Raw genomic sequence first — 22,236 nt, 5'->3', positions numbered from 1 at the left:
TGTTTCACCCTGCAGACGAATGAGCCTTGTTTGAATTCAACCTCTCCGATTAAATTCCTTTGGTAGCTTGTTCGCTCAACGGAGCAGTCAAGCTCAAAGCCACGGGACTGCGCGCACGCACACACCACGTGTGAGAGCTGCCCTCCAGTGGGCGGTGATGGAACTACAGGATACCGATTTAAAATGTCAACACTGCAGGCGACGTTTCAGGCAATAGCCCATCTTCACAGCACACCAGAGTGGTAGTAGAGTGCATTTGGCCTCTCGAACCGGCTCGCAAGAGCATGTGGCATGAGAACACCGCTTTGCCATGTCACCGCCTTGAAGACGAAACCCACCAAACTCCTCGATAAAGACCGCAAAAGCAGACAACCGCGTTGATTTAAAAGATACCCTTTATTTAGTTTTAGTATGTGTACACGTCCAGTCTTTTAACTTCAACATCCTGTACAATCTAGTGTAAAATAAAAAGGCAAAGTGCTATTTGTAATTGTTTTTTCGTATTATTATTTTAAAAACGCCGTGATAATCGTCAGACTCGATTGAGGATGGGGCTGACTGAAGCAATTGGAAAGAACCCTCCCCCCCCCGGAACCACTGTGAGTACAGTCAGGCACATAATGGACACAATTAATGTACAAATACATACACCTATCGGACCTTATTTACAAACGGGGCGTTGAGCGCGTGTGGAAAAGGGAGACTTGTGTGCTGTTCTGTACATGCCAAAAATACTGGAAAGCCACGCCAAACATTTACATTTAGTACACCGTTACAATATTTCACAACACGGCACGGCTCTCAATCTACATCGTGTGCTCTTAAAATCGTTAAAACTCAGAATGCATAATAATAATACGCGACCGCACAATTTAGTGGAAATCGGTGAAAATTAAAACAAAAATATCGCAGTTTATTGTTTTAAGGGGGAACCTCGAGCCAATATTACAGCGCGCTAGAAATGTGTACCTTCCCACAATATAGTACGTTCCAAATATTGCACACGGATGGACTTGTACTGCGGATTGTGCACGAAAGTTCAGTGTTGGGGGAGCAGAGACAGTGAGTGGACCTTCATCACGTGCAGCGTTCACGTGGAGTTGTTGTTACCCGATTACATTGTAAGGTTTACGCTGGCCAACGTTGCTGCACATCTCATCAGTGAAACGGCAGCACGGACAGCATTGGCGGATGCGCGTGGGCTGGAGGAAGTTGGGGTGATGAAAAATAGAGGGTCAAACAGCAAGCTGGACTTTGGATGAAGCATTTGCATAATAAAAATGTAAACAATCTATGCAAAGTAGCACTGCAGGAAAAATGTGCCATGGGGCCCACTGGAGAAAGAAAAATCAGCTCCCAAGCATGCAAATTACACAGAGCGTGCCACCATCACTGTACTCGGTGAGGGACAACAATTATTTTTTTAAATCTCCTTGATCCCATCACTTTACAAATGCTAGGTAGGCCAGAGGAAACACACGCGCAGCCCTTGGCTAATGTAGCATTTACAGCTTTCCAGGTGATAATTATATTCTCATTGTACACTGGTTAAGTGGGCACAATAAATTTGAATCGAACAGATATGAATGTTCCATTGTGCATGATCACGTGTTGCACAAATCCATTTGAGTTGTCGACCCTTCCCGCTGCACCCACAGCTCACGTGCCATGCGTGTTTGGGCAATGATATTTCCAGCTCAATTGACCAATAGCGCTGGAGGGGAGCGGGGCAAGGGGACGTTTGCAATGTGTATAACGGAACGCGGATTATGAAATGTTGGGACTGCAAAAAGAAAAAAATTCTACTCCCATTTGTTGCTTGTATAACAGCTCTAATTCAAAATATAACAATTTCCCTGTAAACATTGTACTACGATAAGTTTTAAATAAAATGTCCTCAACTATTTTCTCACAAAATGCACCATTTGCTCGTCCTGATGTCCCATTACTGGATTTCCAATCCCGAGGTTAGGGTGTGGGTGTTTGTCATTAAAGTTCTATATTGACAGGTAGGCTATGACCCAACGAAATATAATATCCACATCGGTGCCATTCTGCAAGACAGCTTAAATAATTAGTACTGCTGTTCCATTAGATAAACAATCACTTTTGCGTAAATACTACGATTTCATACAACTTCGATTGGTCACCACAACTGCCGAGAGACATACAATTTGTGGATGTGCGCCGGCTTGGGGAAGCAATACATTAGTGGTTAAAACGCTGACCGTGTCATTCGAATTTGAAACAAAAATCATACAGTAGCTTAGTGCCCTCCATTACACGTGTCCGTTGAAGACACGCAGGTGCTCTCTTAAAAGAATCTTCACAGAAGCCTCAGGAGACTGGATACAAGGCCTCGGGGTAGTCGATGCATGGTCAAAGCATTTTCAAGTCTGGACGTCAACCGCCAACAGCCACGAAATTCACAAAAAAATCCAAACGGCTCCAAGGCGGGAGTTCCGATCCGCCACGCTCCACGCGGCGTGACAACTCGCGCGCGAGCGTGCCCACAAGTTGCCGTGGCTTCCCATGCCGGGCCACGGCGCTCGTGCCACGCCGCCGAGCGGCTAAGAGGAGGACTGCGCCAAGGCAGAGCGAGACGGCGCGTCGGCACACAGCAGCAGCGTCCGTGTCACCTCCTGACCGAGACACCCTTGGCACTGCCCGTGGGCGAGCGACCGTGGAATGCTTGTAGGCGCGGCGAGCGAGAGTGCAGGCGGAGGAAGAGCTGGTGCAGCCGATTCTTTGGGTAGAGGCTCTCCAGCAGGCCCTCCAGGCACACGTACAGCAGGCGGCGGTTCAGCTGCCGGTGCTGGAACATCTCAAACACGCGCAGCAGGCCCTTGCGCATGGTCTCAGCGCCCAAGATGTGCTTGAGCTCATCTGCGAGTGAGGAGAATACGTTCAGTAAAATGCGCATGAATTGCGTAGTTTTCCAGCACGCATTTGTTTTTGGAAATATTTCATTAGCGGCATAGGAAGCTGACGGATAGCTGTTAGGAGAAAAAGATGTAACTTTTTGCCTGTTTTATGTCTCCCAAGTTTGAGGCAACGCTTTGATCAATTTGGCCGGTTATAAATATGCCAAGTCCCTTACAGCAACACAACCGTAAACAAATGTTTTGCTCATATTGGATTAGCTTTATTAACGTATTCCCCCGCTGTTACAGAAAGAGGGACAGACGGAGAGCGCAAATGTATTAACGCTTTCAACAAACAACATTGAGTAGAGACAGCGGTACTGGCTACCACGTTTTTAGAGCAGACAAATTAACACGTAGAGTTTCAGTGGCACGAGTTCCTTCTGACTGCCAGAGAGAGAACGTCGCTCGCTCGGGGTTTAGACGGCGCCGCGGCCGGTGCGTCACTTCTGGCGCGGTAGCTCGGGTGCCGTCGACGGAGTTACCCGGCATGCTGCTCAACATCTTGGCTTGCGCCGCCACCCTCGTCCTCATGTGGGTGTGCAGGTTCCGTGGCGGTGGCGTTTCGGCCAGTATCCCTCCAGGCCAGAGCGAATCCCTGCAGGGCACAGCCGGCACACGGGCACACTTCACGGTGGCCTGCTAAGAACGGAGAGTGGACTTGGACAGGGCGCGTCGTAAGAATGGATGGCTGGTGGTAACGATGGAGCGCCAGGCAATAGAGTTGACACGCGCGACAGGATGGTCACCATGTAGCCAGATTGTCCGTCTTTTCAATGCCAGTGAGGGCATCAAGGGTTGGCTCACGATTATCATCAGACAACTATTCACCGCCGGACGAAGCCCCAAGCTGTTTGCCTTCTCTTGCAGTCTTGTGATGCAACTCACTGACCGCCGTCGGCCTGTATTTTAAAGCGCTCTGGAAAGGGCGCGATATAAATCCGAAATATAATATAATAGAATCTACAACCTACTGGTAATTGAGCTGATAGTATTCCTCCATCTCTACGGTGGGTGTCCTTCTCCAGCGTATTCCATCCTTTTGGCTAGCGCTCAATCATCAGTCTCGACCACCGGCCATCATCCCTTCCCTCGTGACTTCTCCTGGCCAAGCCCAGTTAGTTTTCTTAGCGCTCAATATGACATCTGTAACTTGTGTATGTTCACAAGTCCACATGCGCCCCCCATCTCCATCTTTCGGTGTCATTCCAAGATGTCGAGGTTTATAAACCATACTTCGCAGCAAGGAATACACAGCATGTTGAGCAGAGTCATCCAATATGGATCACCTGCAGCCCCAAGGAGCCCTGTGGCTTGGAGGCCCCTCCAATAACTTCACAAACATCTATGAATAGGAAATAAATGGTTTGGCTCGTTCCAGCTTTCACCAATTTTAGACAGATCATTTACATATATATACAGCACCTTGCGGCTACTTAGGCTGTTGGTCAAAAACACAACAGCACAATCTAATAACACACAATAGTATGCAAAAACACACGTGGTCGTCCGTGAGAGGTGATATCGCTCTTACCGAAATCGCTTGACATATTCTGCCACCTGCTCCGGTGATGTCATCAAGTCGACATGGTCAACAATTTTCCTGAAAAGAAATATCAATATTCATATTCACCCCACTATCTACACAACTGAAAAATGCGAGTGCAAACATAAGATTTGTTTTACATTGTACAGGTTAAATGCACCAATTATACTCTTTGGTTTTTACGGTAAAGTCACGTAGGTAAAAAAATTAAAATAAATTAAATCACGACGTTTCGGGCGCAACACAAGGACGCTTGTGTTGCGCCCGAAACGTCGTGATTTCATTTTTTTTTTACAGACTGCTTCGTGACATAATGTACGTCTGTACGTATGCATGTGTGTATGTACAACACCAGTGACGATTATCTGAACTGGTCCTGGGCATCCCCTAGGTCGACTCAGCCTCAAATGAGTACCTGGTGCGGTGTTTAAACTTAGCCATGAGGGAGACAAAGGCATCCAGGCGTGGTGTTGGCCACCCACCCCCTGGTGTGCTGTGCTAACGGCACTTGCCCCATCAGTCTGTTACAGGCTATATGGGGGATCTTTGTCTACGTATGTGTGTATGTATTCACGTGTCCTCAAGGTGCACCTGGCCTGGCACAGGCGCCATGGTGACGTCACTTAGTGGTGGATGGCGGATATTGGTATTGGTGTATGCATGTATTCACATGCATTGTGGCTCTTGAAATATTGAGTTTTGTACCGAATTTGAAAAAAAAGTCAAACAAATTCCTGCCGACCCCTGGCCGAGGCTTATCGACGTGCATGTCAGCCCGTGGACTTGCACCCGCACTTTCACGAGCTGCATCACGAATGCCAAGCTGCGTGGTTGTAAAACAATATTTACGGAAGTTTTTCCAAAGTGGCAACTGTGGACAGAGAAAGTGTTTCACTTGCTTAATTCTATATTATGTAACGCACAATAAGTTAAGTATCTTTAAAAATAGATATATCAGGATGATAAATAAAACGTCAACCTTGTTGTTGTAATGGCTCTTGCTAACTCTTTCCCTTGTAAAGAACTTGAAAACAGCAATTAATGTATCACTTTATAGGTTTTGTTATCTCTATTTTTCGACTGCTCAGCGCCCTTCGAATGGCTTACCACATCACATTGTCGTCACTGTTATCGTCATTATTACATCCTGAATTATAAAATACTTTTGCATATCAATGTAATTCTGTGTTGCACCGTGGCTTTTAGGCATGTAACAATAAATGCATGCATTACTGTTCATAATTCATTGGCTCATGTGTGATTAAAGTTGAATTCGAATTTGTATAAATTATATGCAAATGGTATACTCATGTTACATTGAAGATGATGGAGCAGACAAACCTATACACATGAGACAGACTAGGCAAGAAACGATACAAATGGGACAGTAACCACAAAAGAGAGGGCTGGATATTCTTGAATCTGCACGTTTTAAAGCAGGGGTGGGGAACGTCCGGCCTGCGGGCCGTACAAGGCCCACGGAATCATTTGGTGTGGCCCTGCCAAGGCAACTGCAGACGGGACTCGAAATTCAATAAATCTAGGAGCAAACCTGGAAAAGCAGTTGCGAGTAGCAGCAACATCATCAATACCAGCTAGCATCACACGCCTCGCCAAAGAGAAGCAGTTCCAGCCATCACATTAGGGGGCGAGTTAATTAAATGTTTGACCAAATATAACAGGCAAATTTTTAAGTTGATAATTTTGTATGGCCTGCGAATAATGTTATAAATATCCAAATGGCTCTTGGCAGAAAAAAGGTTCCCCACCCCTGTTTTAAAGCCATGCTGCAGGATCACCTCCGCCACACTTGCTATGAATGCCGAAACTAAGCTCTGGTTGTGTACTCTACGGTTTAAATACAAGCACCTGTGACAGGATTTGTCGACGCAATTTTTTTATTTGTATGCAAGCACCGTTTATTCTTAATCCTGTGTGCAGTTAGTTTTGGCGGTGGATTTTGTGTTAACGATTGTTGCTTTTGCTCTTCTCAGTTTGCAGATTCCCTTCCTACATTGTCCTGTAACTGCCGCCACTACCGACGATTTTGGGCTGTGGCTGTCCTTGTAACAGATCTGCGAAGCTCAATGTGGCTTTACCAGCTGAGATAATGAAACCGATTCATATCAAAGCATCGAACCGCTGTCGGGGTGAATGATTAGCGTGCCACGTCATTATACCTGTTAATCATGTCTCCGAACGTGGCGCGTATAAACTGCTGGAGTAAGTTCTTAATGTTTCGTCTCAGCCACTGGTTCCGATCCTTCAGGTCAAACACCTCGTCCATGAGCAGCAGCATGATCCGCAGAGGCAGGTTGTCGTCAGCCTGGGACAGAAGGGAGACGGGGGGGGGACGATCAGAGAAGGATCGCACAATCGGGGGGGGTCTGGCAAGGGTCCCGTGATGGGGAGATGGGGGGGTACGGAGTGGGGGACAGAGGGAGGGGGACAGAGGGGGGGGACGGAGGGGGACGGAGGGGGGGGGGGACCACGACTCACGTTCTCGTCGAGCTGCGCCGACACGCGGCAGTCGTCGAGCACAGTGGGTCGCGTGTTGCGCGGCAGCAGAGTGGGCACCTGCGGCGCCAGCACACGCCGTAGACTTCACGTTAACACCGGCGCGGAGAGACACCCGGCTAACCACGTGCCCATTCCATTCAGTGCAATTAAAATTACCACCGTGGTGGGATGCCAAGAACATTGCGTATATGCAGACATTCGATTTCATTAAAACACAGACCCTGCAGCATTCATCTCGATACATACGCTGCCATTCCATTCTATCAAAGTACTTTCTTAGTATTCATTCCATTGTTTGGTTTGTTCTATCAATTGTAACCCAACAAGATAGCAATTGTACGTGCTTGGGATTTTATACACACACGCAAACAAATGGTATGGGTTTTATTAAGAACTCAAACGCATCGTCCAGCAAATCAAATTCACAACAATGAATTAAGATATTTATCAATTGGTTTTAGTCATTTGACAAAATTATGTTTTGCAAGAAAGTTATGTCCTGCTGCTGTTTAAAATAATATAGCCACGATTATGCCTTGTTTGGGTTGCTGGCCGAAAACAATGTTGCGTGCCTATGGAACCCATCTAGCTGGTACCAAAATGATGCTTCTTTGCATGTTTTACCACACGCATATGTGGTTAATGCAGACTTGATGCCTTGCAATGGGAGTCTCTGGCGTTTGAACATCTTCACACCTCCTGTATTATTGCCAGAAAGGGGTAAAGCCTATTCTATTCCATCACAATGCTGCGTGCATTATACACGCAGTATGGTGACGTCACTTGGCGTGCACGGCACGATGTAAGGAGTGATGCCATGGTCGCAGTCACACTTGTTGGTTTTGAGATGTCACCTTTTGCATGTATTATGACTCTTAAAGAAGGTATTCTTCTTTCCACAATATGACTGAGGTCAGCAAACTTAGCAACGTCACTGCCCGCTTTGATCGTACGCCGGCAGAGTTTCAGATATTCACCAGGAGGCTACCTCCTGAAGCCGTCCGATAGCTCGCCCACCAACCTCGACACGGACGTTGCCGATCGACTGCCTGCCGTAGGAAAGAATAACAAGCGAGGTACGTGCATGCTCAAGGAAACGTGGCCCCTTTTGGTCTTGGCACGACACCCGATAATCGAGATAAGCGGGTGTCCAGGGTTCCTGGCGGTGACCTTTGCACTGGGCTCGCCACGCACCTTGCTGCTGAAAATCTTGAACTCGTTGTTCAGCTTGTCCGACATGCGGCCCATGTTGTCGGAGACGCGCGTCATGCCCTCGACGAAGTTGTCGGGGAAGGCGCGCACCGCGTTGGACACGTTGCGCACCGAATTGCGCAGCGGGTTGACCAGGGTGTCCATCTGCGGCGGTGCCGGAATGCACGCGTGCATGCCGTGGTCAGTCCCTACCCCCCTGCTGCATTCCAGCTCCCCTCGATGGCAGTGGAAAAGCTCGGGAGGAAAACCCATTTAACCGTGGCACGCTTACAATACAGTGTGGATTCATATCGCGTCCGATACAATATATGGTGTGGATTCATATAGCGTCTACGTGTGACAGCATCTCAAGACGCAGCGCAGAAACGATAGGAATAATTGTTTTTAAATAGAGAATGAAGGCATCAGTCAGGCAGAGAAAAGTAAAAATGCTTTAGTGTGAACTTGAACAGGGGGGGAGGTGCAACAGCATGGATGGCTGGGAGATGCAAGTTCCAAATCATAGGGACAGCAGAAAATGAGCAATCTCCTACTGAGCAAAGGATGACCAGAGAGGGTAGAGGTAGGTGAGTGCGTAGAGGGGAGTAGCGTGAGATTACAGCGGAGGGAGAGGTAGGCAGGTGTGACTCCATTGAGTATTGTGAACATGGTGAGTGCGATCTTGAAAATGACCTGGGATTGGAATGGAAAGCAGTGGGGTGACCCGGGGTATTGGGGCAATGCAAGAATGCTGACAGGAGCATTTGGGATCAACTGCATTAGCAGCAAAAGCGGTTCTATGATGCGACGTTTGCATCGGAATACTCTGATCACAGATGTTTGTTGACGTGAAAGTGCGCGAGAAGACAAGACAACGTGGCTTACTAAACTACGCTAAACGGTTTTTACTTTATCAGGTAAGGCCCACCGAGGTATTCAACTCTTTTTCAGAAGCGACCTGGCCACAAATGATAGGTCAACCAAGTGGCTTATCGCGGGGAAATATATATCAGCAGCAAAATACTCTCACAACGCAATGGAGAGGAGCTAGCATGGACTCGGGCACTTTAGCCGCATTGGAATGTGATATTTAGAAAAGTCTTAAAAAATTGGGATAGACATTGCATGTATTGACGTTTAATCGGCGTATCACGTGACGTTTAAGAGCACCTGGCTCCATGTAGAAAAGACACGAAGATATCAAACATAGCCACGGCAACCCGTCTGATAATTGCATGCCACAAACGCCACACGCCTTCTGTCCCGGTGCACGGCTGCTGCGGTGCGCACAAGTCCGTGCGACGAACCTTCCTCGCGAAGTCGCCCTTGCCCCTGTTGTAGGGCTTGTTCTCCAGGAAGACGAACACGATCGTGGACAGGCCTGGGTGCGCCTTGATCACTTCCGCGTTCAGAATCTCCTGCAAGGTCGCATTTACTCATCAGCGGAGCAATCTCCCAGTCGATAACCACACCACCCCCCCCCCCGCCTCCCCTAATGATCGATGTGGCGTGGGGAGGCCTTCATCCAGCAGTAGATTGAGAATAGCTGTACATTATTTATTTATTATTTCACACGACTCCACCGGAGAAATCTCATGCAGCCGCGCTCATGTGAATGGCACACGACTGCCGTGGCTCACGGCACCCGTCTGTTAGTCACGATACTAACCACTGTTATCACCATCATCATCATCAGCCATAATCAATCCACTTCTGGATGAAAGTCTCCTCCCCAAGCCGTTGCAATCACTCCCGCACCACTAATTATCACGGTTGGCTGCGTACGGTGCGAAATAAGTTCAACGTGCAAATGCGCATAAGCTGATTTAATCAATGAGCTAATACGAATGCCAAATAATAATATAAGAAAAGCCTCGCTAAGTCTCAGAATTCTAATTTTCATAAAACATTTATTATTTCACATCCTCCCTCATATTATACATCGTGATGTTCGGGGCGATATTACCAGGGGGCATTGACGGTTTCAGGCACACTGGACTGATCAGGGTGCGGTGTGTGGGGGGGAAGGAAGGGATTTTCTTTGGGGGAGGTGGGGGGGTTGGCCGGTCATTGCCGTTCTGGGCTCAGGTATTTAAGACTCGTCGAAGGTTAAGGAATGGACCCCATGTTCATGCGTATTTTTCTTCCTTTTCTCTGAGCTTATCGCTCAGATGTAGTCTCAGAATTGTTATGCGGCAAGGTTTTCCACTGGGATGTTTGGCCAACCCATTAATGAGTGTTTGGCTGCATGTGGAAGGAAACTGAAAAACCTGGATCAACCCACCAGGCATTGGGTAAGCATCTCCTGGCCACCTCGCAGCGACATGCCTACAGCACCTGGGAAACATTGGCGGTCGACCATCTTCATGTGGTAACCAGGCTCCAACCTGCTTAACTTCGCAGATCTGATGTAATCGGGTGCAATTAGGTTCATTCGGTGGGAGGCTGAAACCATTCACTCACCTGCAAGTACTTATTGAGCTCTTTTTTCCTCCGCTCCAGGAATTCTTTCTCCATGTTCTTAAAGGTCTTCTTGCCGGGCATCTTCAGCGAATTGGCCAGGTTCTCAAACTGATCAACCACAAAACAGGGACAAATAAAGAGACCAACAGAGTAACGTGCATTCATAATGAGCTGCATGTTGGGAACATGTGACCATGCAATTGTAAAGTAAAATATTGAATTTTGATTTAAAGCTTTCGTGACACGTAGGGATTCATATTATTGGTTCTTTCGTAAAGTCACGTAGAAGGGAAACAATAAAAGAATGTTTTATATTTTTATTATTTTATTGTTTCCCTCCTACATGACTGTACCGAAAGAACCAAGAATATAAAATATTTAACACGAATTTGAGTTACCTGGCATCTCTGTCAACTAAATACACAACCTTGTCAAGTTGTTGACTTAATTGGAGCCAAGATACTGTCCTTTGGCAGCCACTGGATGGCTCACGAGAAGTAAATAAATTATTTGGCGATACTGCGTTAAAACTGGTGCACGAGTACAAACAACAAACCAACAAAATACATTAGTCACTAACACTGCCTTAAATAAGAAGACTATAATATGCGACGCTTAAGGCAATGGCCGTTCTTTACAGCACCCAGAGAGGCCAGAAACGTCGCCTATTATATACATTTTATATTCAAGGCGGTGGTAATGAGAAAATGCGTTTGCCAATATAAGGCAGGATTGAAAGCGTCAATGCGCGTGCACGAGCGAGTTTGTGGGGGCGGGGGGGGGGGGCCACGGGGGCGCGCGGGAGCCCCTCACCTGTTCGGTGATGCGCATGTGCAGGTCGTTAAAGTCGCTGTAGCGCCGGAACGTGTCCCAGCTGTCCTGGCTGCCGTCGTGGTGGCGGCGCATCACAGTGATGGCGTACAGCGTGTAGGACTTGCCGTGTTCATTGCCGACCCCTGCCACCGGGGCAAGCGGACGCTTTGTGAGGCTCGGCCACAAGACACCAACGACCACCGGCGCTCTGCAGGCGCCAAAACTTTTTGCTTCGACCGTGTTTGCCTGGCAACTGAGCCGACGTCCGGAGGTGGCATTTACCGGTTTCGGTGATCTGTGCTTGGAGCTGCCCGGGCTCTTCTGGGCTGGGCGTCTGGGCTGTCAGAGACAGGTCATCTAGGGACTGGCACACAAGGCCCAGCAGGCAAAGGATGTGACTTGGAAACAAATGTTTGTTATTAATATTATTGTAAAACTTTAATCCCAGCAAATGTATGTATGTAGAACGTCCGTCGCACCGTATGCAGCCACCCATGCGAAATCTGAGGTGCGGGGGAAGGACAACAAGCTAAGCACACAAAAAAATGAGCTTACTATAAAAAAAAAACTCACTCCTAATCCTTTACTAGGCTACAGTTGCGCAATCGCACACGTATTGTGACATTGTCTTCTCTTACCACATTCAAGCTGCTCGCCGGAGACCCATTGTAGGATTCTGTCAAACAAAAGACGTTCACGTAAATGTATCATTCACCATAACCCCCTGGGGATACAGACTTTACGGTGCTACAAGAGTGCTGCTAAATGCGCAAGTGAATTGTTTTAAACCACGCGGGTGATGAACGTGCACGTCCGGTTGTTATAGGCCGTGGAGGGCGGCGAATGGCAGCACAGCAAAACCCGTCATTGTACTGGGCATCAACTCTCCCACTTCTACGCTCCCCTCCCCACCATCTTCACCAACTCCCATTGACGAGCGGCTGTTAAGTACGGTCAGACAACCGGCACGGCTCGCATTGGCGTGGGGAGCCCGAACCCAACAGGGCATTGACAAAAGGGCTGTGCGTGCGCGCCACTGGTGACGCTCGAGAGGCAACCAATGCAGGGTGAAGATAATGGACTTCGGACAAGCGAGAGCAACAAACGCAGAGCTCGACTAAAGTTCAAAACTCAAACCGCGACCTCCATCGCGTGGGGCCGCATCAATGGGAATCTCCCTGCGGGTCGTCACCGGAAGCGGCCGTGTGCCGTGCGCAGCTAGCGAGCTCTGTTATCCGAATCGTTCCCCTCTCGGAAGCTCTGTTACCCGAATCGTCCCCCATCCCAGAAGCTCCGTTATCCGAATCGTTCCCTCCGGGAAGCTCCGTTACCCAAATCATCCCCATCCCAGAAGCTCCGTTACCCGAATCATCCCCCTCCCGGATGCTCGGCTCCTTGAGCATGTCCAGCTCGGCCAGCGCTTTGACGTAAAACGAGCTTTGCTTGAAGCCCGGGTAGTAGCGGTCATCTCGAAGCATGGTATCGTACACCTTCACACACGCACACACACACACATACACAGAAAACGGACAAAGATCCCCCATGGAGCCTTTAACGGAGTGTTGCGGAAAGTGCCGTCAGTGAGCACGTATTAAGGTTGGCACGGCGCACGATGGGGTAGTTTTGCCAGCACCGTGCCTGGCCACCTTTGCCTTCACAGTTCTGATGTAAGCACATTGTACCGGGTACCCATTTAAGGCTGAGCTGACATCGGGGAGGTCCCCAAGACCAGTTCAGATATCACTTGCCATTGAGATGTTAGCTGTAACCAGGTCAAGAGGTCCACAAAGCAGTGCACTGACCACTGAACCACAGCTCTCCACACACATACAAACACACATACGTACACAGGCACGCACACAAACTCAAGTGCGTAAAGTCGCCATTCACCACGAAGTGGTGGTGATGTCACCACGGTGTTTGTGCCAGCCCAGTTTCATACAAACACACTGTGCAAACATACAACCCGCATCTGTCACCAAGTGGTGGTGACGACATCACGTCACTTGCGCCACGCTAGGTCCACACTCACACACACACATCCAGTGAGTACTTTAATAATTATTACACAATATTAAAATAATGACACATATACACACACTGCAAATCTAACTGTGTGTACAGTTTACGTAAAGTTATTTTTGCCCATGTTTAAATCTTGTCAGATCTCAGAAGATAATCTTGGATTGGTGACCAACATGCGTACACTACACTTAGGGTTCTTAGTCGCGCCATGTTAAATAAACACCGCAATTATTGCCCCATAAAAAAAGCAAAACGATGACAACAGACCCAAAAACAAAGTACGACTGGCGGACCAACCTTCCTCTGGATGTCATCGAAGAGGGCTGGGAACAAGTTGGGAGGAAGATCTTCCCTGTGCAGCTTCTCGCGTAAGTTGGCCAGCATCAAGTCTTCCACGCGGACGCGAGGGGACGCCTGCATGCAGCGCAGGGCATCACGTGCCACACACACAAACATCATTAACGGCCGATGTCAATACAGGTGAATAGATGACAAAATGCAAACATTTGGGTTAAATTTGAAGCGAGTTCTCATAGATTACAGATTAAACGTCTAATCCTGTAATCACTGCTAAATTTCAATTACCAGACCGTGGCCCATGCTCGCGCTAAGCCGGCTGGTTTTAAGCTGCAAGTGGCTCCTCTATTGGTGTTGGCGCAAGCGGCCCAGGTGCGCGTGCGGAGGTGGACTGGAGCGTGGGCAGTAGGGCTGGGCCGCACTAGCCGAGGTCTTTTTCAACGACCCCCAACCCTGTCCAGCCACTCGGCCGATTCCAGGACCACAGCGGTCAGCGTCGGCTTGGGTTTTTGGCACGGCGAGGCCTACCAATCAAGGTGAACCCTGTGCCTCGTCCAGTTTGCCTACGGAGTTGACTATATCCAACCCGGCTGAAGGTACGTGGGACAATGAGAAAGACTTCCTGTGTAGCCAACGTAGACTGGTAGGGGAAGTGCTGTTAGCAAAGAAACATTGAATGCGAGTGCAACAAAGGAGAGAGTGGTGTGGCCAGAACCATGCTCAGTCACTTGTCTCCCCAGTGCTGATGTTTACACATCGCACCAGGTACTCATTTAAGGCCAAGTCGACAAAGGTATGACTCGTCACTGATGTTCCCGTGGGACACGCACACACACACACACATGGCACGCTAGTGCTGGGCAACAGTCGCCACCATACGACTCGACAGTTGTTCTGTACAAACGAGCTGCGCGCCAGCATCGACGCCGCCCGGTCGCTCGCGCGCCGGCCACCTTCTCGCCGAGGTACTGCTCGTAGACTCCGATGGCGGCGTTGCGCAGCATGACGACGAGGTTGTGCGTGGGCGGCGCGTGGCGCGGGGCGCCGACGCGTTCCCGCGTGTGCAGCGCGTCCAGCTGCTGCTCGGCCGTCACGCGGTAGCCCTCCACGATGAGCCAGAAAAACAGCAGCGCCTGCGCCGCCATGCTCTGCATGTAATCTGAGGAGGCATACGGTGCACGTGCGCCCGCCCGGGCATCACAACTTTGCAACGTCGCACCCCCATCCCCCCCGCCGCCCCAGCCCTGTCGTCCGCACCCAGCACCGCGAGAGCCACTCACAATGACAGCTGCTGCTGCTGCTACAAATGACAGAGGCCCAATGTTCATTCCACGTCATTTAAAAAAAAAAACCTGTTTCAGAATTCCCTTTTAACAGTCCCTTCGTCACTTGTTGGTCATGGGAGTAACTTGATCTAATCGAGCATACTGCACCACGCTGACCGGTGTACGTTGGTGATGGGGGGAGTTCAAGGGACGGCACAGACATCACTCCTAGTGCACAATCCACCGCACGAACGTTATCCAGGCCTTCTCTCAAACGCAGGAGTATTGTAGCCTGTACGTCTACTGCAGATGGACATGTCCTTCGTCCATAAATTGTCTCTTTATTTACTTTATCTGGACTGGTCTTAGAATTAAACCCTGCTACGCCTGGTATGCAGGAGGTTGTCGGGTCGATCCTGACCCTGACGCCTGCTGGATATTTGGAGTCAGCATGTTCTCCCTGTGATAACGTGGACTTTTCTCCAGGCACTCCGGTTTTTCCCTCCACATTTAGGAACATGCGTTTAGAGTATTTGGTGTCTATAAATGTCCATACGATAAGCCACTTCGTTGAGCTATTATTTTTAGTGGGCCTTACGTGGAATTTTTTTTTTTAGTGTCGTAGTTTGGTTACTCCTTACAACTTAGTCAATGATTAGCACTCCCAAACCATCTCTGGCAGCCCTCGTACAAGAGCACGTGCGATTTTGGTGAATTAAACAATGCTTTTGGTTTTTCTTTAAACATGATTAATATTCTGCGAGGAGAGAAATTATTATAAGTCGTGCTTTAGCTGGTCAAGACAACCTCAGCAGATATACTTGATGTACCTCCGTGGAATCTCGTCATTCGTATTCATACTATGAGTCATCATAAAGCTTTGTGTTTGGGTAACCATCCAGTGATTTGAAGATAATCTTATTTTCTACGTGCAAACAATATTACTGGTGGTGGAACTATTCATGCACCCCACCTCCCTCCATCGTTTGCTGAAATGTCACGGATGAGGATCTGATTCAAATAAACACCGATTCCGCTTTAACAACGTGGTGAATGTAGCGCCTCTAGTGACTGCAGGGGTCACCATGAACTAATTACATGACAAGACATGCAGGCCACAGTCGTGCGTTTGTGGCCATGCAACTCCAAACTATGGACCACAAAGTAAACCACTGTAGAACACGAAGACTTTCTTGACCACCAAAAGAAAAGCTTTATTTTGGATAAACCACCAAAGTCTGTGCTCCTGGCTAACAGACCTCGACAATGGCATCTATCTCCCGAACAAGTTGCTGCCATACGAAAGACTAGAACACAACACACACGAATATAAATACATTCGTACACAAAAAAGTCACGTATCATTGCAAGCATGCATTTTTGGCAGGACTAATTGTTTTTCTTTGATGTCGAATGCTACGAAGTGGTTTCATCGCCAATGACGTTGTTGCTATTAGCAGGAGGAACCGCCTCTGCTTTGTGCCCACCATTCGATCTGAAATTCACACCGGGCTGCCACCCACGAACCCGGTTCGTCAGTAAAAACTCCCCAACGTTAGCGCCGGGGCTCCAATTCAGCCGCGTCTGTCTCAGTCAGTGGCAGGGAAAATATCCCCGCACCCGACACACCACATCCGGTATAACCTCCTGTTATGGCTCTGGCTGCTAGTCACGTGCCAACTCTCAATCTACCAGCGACCCGGGAAATATTCGGTGAGAAATTAAGCCCCGAACGGTGCCAATTTGGAATGAATTCGGTGTAAGTATGCATGCTGAATTTATTTTGCGCCGTACGTAGCCAACCGTGCTCATTGGAGGTGTGCGGTGCGGGCGCAGTGTGGGCAGGGCCATGTTGACGTCCGTATCAAATATCGGGGGCCCGACATGCGTGGCGCTGATGAAGCACGAGTCGCGATCGCACAGCGCAGGCGGGAGCACACGTCTGCGCACGGCGCTGCAGAGATGTACGGCCGTAGGGCCCGTCTCCGGCTAAAACCCCTCTGCTCTCCCGTGTGACACTGCAGCGCTCGCCATCGGTGTGGAAAATCACCGTGACAGTGTCCGCTCAGCGCAAGGTCACGTCCGCCGGCTTGACGCCTCTCACGAAGTACAGCCCGTGCGAGATTGCACGGCGCTCACCGCCACGCTCTCTCCCTCCACTGCCCCAATAGTCGTGCACTCTCCTCCATAGTCTGGAACTCCCTTCCCCCCCAGCCATCTGTGCTGTGCAGGTCTCAAGACCATCCTCTTTTGTCCTCCACCTATGACCGAATGCATCTCTCCACACATTAAAATACGTCCAATGTTTTTCGTGTACAGCTTCCTGAAGTGTGCTCGCAATCGGACGCCGCTAAATAAACCCAAATTGTTTTCTACTGCACTGAACACACGAGGGCTTGAGCGCGACCTGCATACGGCAAGGCAGGGCTCGTTGTGCCGATAAGTCACTCCGCATGCAGATCACAGGGCAGGAGCAGGGTTAACGCGCCAACGCAATAGAGCAAGTTTCACGAGCAAGAGAGGGGTCATTAAAAAGGATTTAATATAAATAAATTAAAAAGCTCTGAACGTCTTGTGTTCCCGAGAATATTTGCTCTTTTGAGCGAGCAGCAAAGGGATATTGTGCACATTTCCTTTGAGAGGCTCTGGCCACGGGAAACAAGGCTGCCTTTGAGTGTTTAAAGAGTCGCAGGCACGAAGCTGCCGTTTCAGCCAGGCATGGCACCAACAGGGATGCATGATCTCACAGGAAGCCGGCCGTTCCCTGCCGCCACGACGGGTGATGGGCAACGGGGTTCAACGGATTAAATTAAACGCCCCAAAAGCTGGGGGAACCATGAACCGGCGCTGACGCCGTCGGACAAGAGTGACAAGAAGCGTCGCATTCCCGCGCATCCTGGCAATCGGTGGACAGACACACCAGAGGTGAGGGGTTGTGTGGGGCAGGAGGGGACGGGTGACGATGGAAACGGAAGAGGTCAAAGATCACAAAAAAATTATGCTGCGCATTGACCGTTTTCTTTAAGACGTGTGCGGCTCACCGATGAAGTACTGCAGGGCGATGTTATTGCCCAGGATGTCATCAAGGGGGATGACGCAGAGCTTGCCCAGGTTCGCAGGCAGCCGCGAGCACTCCAGCTCCTGCTCCTGCGTTGGGAACAAAAAAGGGAGGCGAGCGTTGGCCTCGCTCAGTGGCCCCTGCAGCTTCTACGCCAACGGCCGCTCATGACGTGCGCCCCTGCCTTGCCTGCGGCGTGTAAAACCGCCGCTTCAACAAACTATCGACGACATCGCAGCAGAGACTTCAATACATGTTAATAGCAATCATAGTCATTTCATTTATCTTTCCAGGAGAGCTGCAATTGAGTCTCAGGACTGTTTTTTCAGAAGGATCTTCCTGCATTGGGATGTTTAGCTCATTCTCTTGTTTGGGAGCACTTGAGAGACTTTTTTGGCACCGTTTCTGCAGAGCATCTTGAGATGCATTTGCATGAGCATGTCAAAGAAATAAACGTTATTGTTGTTGTTGCTTTGCACATGGGAAGAAATTGGAATATCCGGAGAGAGGTTAACACTCAAAGCTTTGCACAGATCGCTTCATGAACATACTGAAGGTCTTGCAGGGATACACTACGCTACTCCTGATGCAATTTTATGACTCTACAACCTCAATGTAATGAGACAGATGTTTCTCTCCACCTACATCAGCCATGTGAATAAGAATACGGACATACTTGCCAGAATGCCAATTTTAAAAGACTCCATCCCTGGCTATCAAAATGTTAATATTTAGATTTATTTCAAGAACAAAGCATTAACGCTTGCTTTCAAAACGAATGAACAAAAATGTATCGGAGGTTTCACGCGGTGAATGCGAGTGGTGTTGTACCTCTTTGTTTGTCCAGCAGGGCATTCAAAAATAATTGGAATCTTTATTTATACTGGAGGAATCCCATAAGCTATAAAGCTCTTTTTCACAGATGTCCAGTCGAGGCGGGTCAAAAAGTTACAACAAACGATACAAAACTACAATAGGAGTAGTATAGAAAAGGTAAACAAATCACAAACTAAACTCAACTATTTCTACTTTTCCAGGCAAAGCCCACTGAGCTTTTAGCTTCTTTTTCAGAAGAGACCTGGCCACAAACACTAATTCAAAGAGGTGGCTTATCATGTAGAAATGTATAGCAGCCAAATAATCGAAATAATCTTCAATCATGCTGCAATAGGGTGCGCTCTTAGCTCAACACACAGCTACGGACACCGCGTGGTGTGTTTAACAGTCAGCTAACGCTTAACGTTAAGCGGTAACATTAAGGGACAACGCAGATGCAATTCCATTAAAATGTTTACAAGCCCTGGGCTTTTAATGTGACCATGCTGTGGCTAACATTCAAGCATCATTTGCTCCAAAGTTTTTCACACTACTGGAAAATACGTTTAACCTGTTCTTGCCAAATTCTGTGTCTCTGCTCATGCCTGTCATGCCTCGGAGAGACTCCCACTTGAAAGATTTTCAAGTTTGGAGGTGGTCGAGTGGCTTTCGAGGTCGGAGCGCTGAGCCGGCTTTGCTTAGACCCTGGGTTCGAATCTGGGTTAAAGCCACCTGTGATTAAACAGTTTAGTGTGACCAAAATAAAACCCCATCAGAGTTCAATAGATTTGCAGTTAATTTGCCTAAATGCGAGCGCTGAGAATAACAAAAATACATTTTTTTAGACTGGTCGTGTGTCATGCAACCTCATACATAGTAGGGTGTGTGGGAAAAGTGCAACGCCTGTTGGATAAGTTCTGTAAAATTAAACTTTGGCAGCCACCCTGTTTCTAATGCAATTCTTGGTCTCGTGACACACGGCTGATAACACCCTGAAATACATTTGGGAAAGGGGTCATCATTTTTAATCACCATTTAACCAAAAAAAGTGAAGCTTGATATTTGTAAATGTGACGCAGGACATCTGCGCAGAGTACAATTATTTGTTGTACTACAAAGTGTAAATGCGTACGCGCAAAGTCCATTACGTTCCACCGATGCACTTCACAGCGAGAATCGTTGTGTTTCTAACGTTAATAATCAAGTGGAGGGGGGAGGGGTACCGCGGGTGCCGCGGTGTTTTTATTTGTACGGCTTGAGAGGGACGGCCGTTGCATATCAATTCCTTAATGCCACGTCCGACGAAAAAAATGATTCCGCTCGCTTGTAACCGAATCGTTTAAATATCCCACTTTGCCATGAGAGAGAGGTGGCGGGGGGGGAGGAGGGGGGTAAAAATCCCCCAAATTAAATATCGCGGCGGTACGTATGCTCGGCATGCCGCTTGAGCCGGCACGCGCACCGATGGACCGCAGCGACAGCGATAATAATGCAACTGTGCATCCCAGAAGCGCTGCCCCGTTCCGGTCGGCTTATCCTCAAGCCGGCATTCGTAAGCCGTAGGAGTGCCTCCCTCCATATAATCCCGACCTAGAGGTCCCAGTGGGCTCTCTGGCCAAGTGTTCGTTAGCAAGATAGCGGCCAAAAAATGATGAAGCCAAGCACGATGAATGCAACTGTGTCATCGTAAATAAATAAAAATCGGAGATAACGTGTTACGTGTCCACCGCACCCTTACCCCCATTCACCCCTGCACCCCACCCCACCCCACCTTCACAGCCGATGCAAATGCAGATGACATAAAAGAATGTGCCTTGTGGCTGGCAGGAAATTTCCGCTTTTAGAACAAATAAGTAACTTAGACCACAGACGTGCAGTGGACACAATTCAAAGGAAGTGTAAGCTGTCATGTGCAAAGTGCGTCACGTGCCGTGCCAGAGGAACATTGCAATAAAGTCATAAATCGAGCGCTGAGGCAATGAATGGGCGTTAAGACCTGTACTCGTTGTCCATAACCAGACATTTAAAAGGAGAGACTTCTTCTGCCCTAGCTGCCAGCGAAAACAACCTTTGCCGGTAGCATTGGGTCCGCAGTTCATGCCCACAGTTATAGGGATATTGTGTCCAAAAACTCCAAAAGTAAGTGTCTCTGTATAATGTGGCTGGCATTATGTCACGATATGAAGTAATGTCCATGCGGAACCATTGCAGAGAGTGGTTCATCTTTGCAAGACACAATGCAATAACGTGAATCTATATAAATTATAAACGTGACAACATCTGAAGGTGCTGTATGGCAAACAGTATAGGCATTTATCTTATCGAGGCAGCCAGTCATAGGCACAGGAAAAAAAAGTCTAGATGCTGGAAAAACTTGAAGCGGACCAGGAAGTTAACAGCATGGGTGGCTGGGGGAAAGAAGTTCCAGATGATAGGGGCAGCGGAGGAGAATAAGTGGACCCCCTCCCGCCCCCCAACTGAGATAAGGTTGAATGGGGGCTTCAACAAAAGGCTTTGGTTGCTGGAGTGAAGAGTGAGCGGACAGAAGTAGAGAGAGATGAGAGGGGGAAGAGGGGTGCAGGGGACGAGTCCATAACATCACTCCGAGGTCCCTTCAAGGGTCTCCTTTCCTCACCTTGCCACACCGGAGCCGATCCATCCTGACCTCGCACAGCTTCTTGACAAACTGCAGGCTGTTCATCTGCCCCTTCACCGTCACATCTGACACAAAGACAAAGATCCCCCATATAGCCTATTAACAGACTATTGAGGCAAGTGCTGTTAGCGAGCGCCTATGAAGGCCGGCACGGCGCACGAGGGGGTGGGTGGCCAACACCACGCCCGACCGCCTTTGTCTCCCCAGTGGCGATGTTTACACATCATACCACGTATTCATTTGAGGCCGAGTCGACCTAGGGGAGGCCCAGGACCAGTTCAGATAATCTTCACTGGTGTTGGCCGTGAGCGGGAATCAAACTCGGGTCGCCGGGTTCGTAGCGCAGCGCGCGAGCCGCTGCACTACCACTTCCCACATCTGACACACGCGCACCCAGCATGCACCTCCACTCACTTCACGCACTCCTCCACCTTCACCCCCATGCACTGTGTCTAACTGTATGTTTATTTACTGCAGGGAATTGAATCTGCATGCAACGATTCGTCGATTCATCAATTAGGGCTGACCCCTTGCGCTCACGATACTCGAGGACAGGGACTTGGCATTTATTGGGCGCTTTCATTCAATGGCATCTGAAAGCGCCTTGTTGAAACGCAAACCACAAAAATGCACTCGCACCATGATCAAAAAAGAAAAAAAAA

The 22,236-nt window shown here is 48.7% G+C and overlaps 1 protein-coding gene across 1 annotated transcript in view; it reads right to left on the bottom strand.

Moving 5' to 3' along the window:
* Positions 1-377: 377 nt before the first annotated feature.
* LOC133344748 (sorting nexin-13-like) overlaps positions 378-22,236 on the bottom strand; it is a 33,723-nt gene continuing 11,864 nt past the window's right edge. The window contains exons 7-22 of the mRNA XM_061554867.1: positions 21,554-21,639; positions 18,086-18,191; positions 14,733-14,938; positions 13,780-13,896; positions 12,821-12,947; positions 12,096-12,133; positions 11,740-11,821; positions 11,458-11,600; positions 10,652-10,752; positions 9,489-9,606; positions 8,185-8,346; positions 6,970-7,047; positions 6,651-6,796; positions 4,459-4,527; positions 3,410-3,522; positions 378-2,886 (exon numbers count right to left, since the gene is read on the bottom strand). Of these exons, the coding sequence (XP_061410851.1) occupies positions 2,636-2,886; positions 3,410-3,522; positions 4,459-4,527; positions 6,651-6,796; positions 6,970-7,047; positions 8,185-8,346; positions 9,489-9,606; positions 10,652-10,752; positions 11,458-11,600; positions 11,740-11,821; positions 12,096-12,133; positions 12,821-12,947; positions 13,780-13,896; positions 14,733-14,938; positions 18,086-18,191; positions 21,554-21,639 (1,943 nt within the window). The 3' untranslated portion in view covers positions 378-2,635. The remainder of the gene's footprint in view (positions 2,887-3,409; positions 3,523-4,458; positions 4,528-6,650; positions 6,797-6,969; positions 7,048-8,184; positions 8,347-9,488; positions 9,607-10,651; positions 10,753-11,457; positions 11,601-11,739; positions 11,822-12,095; positions 12,134-12,820; positions 12,948-13,779; positions 13,897-14,732; positions 14,939-18,085; positions 18,192-21,553; positions 21,640-22,236) is intronic.

Source organism: Lethenteron reissneri, chromosome 20, assembly GCF_015708825.2.
Source record: "Lethenteron reissneri isolate LAM-NWPU_2019-01 chromosome 20, ASM1570882v1, whole genome shotgun sequence".
In the NCBI taxonomy this organism is placed as follows: Eukaryota; Metazoa; Chordata; class Hyperoartia; order Petromyzontiformes; family Petromyzontidae; genus Lethenteron; species Lethenteron reissneri.
This window is presented reverse-complemented; position numbering and strand designations above follow the sequence as displayed.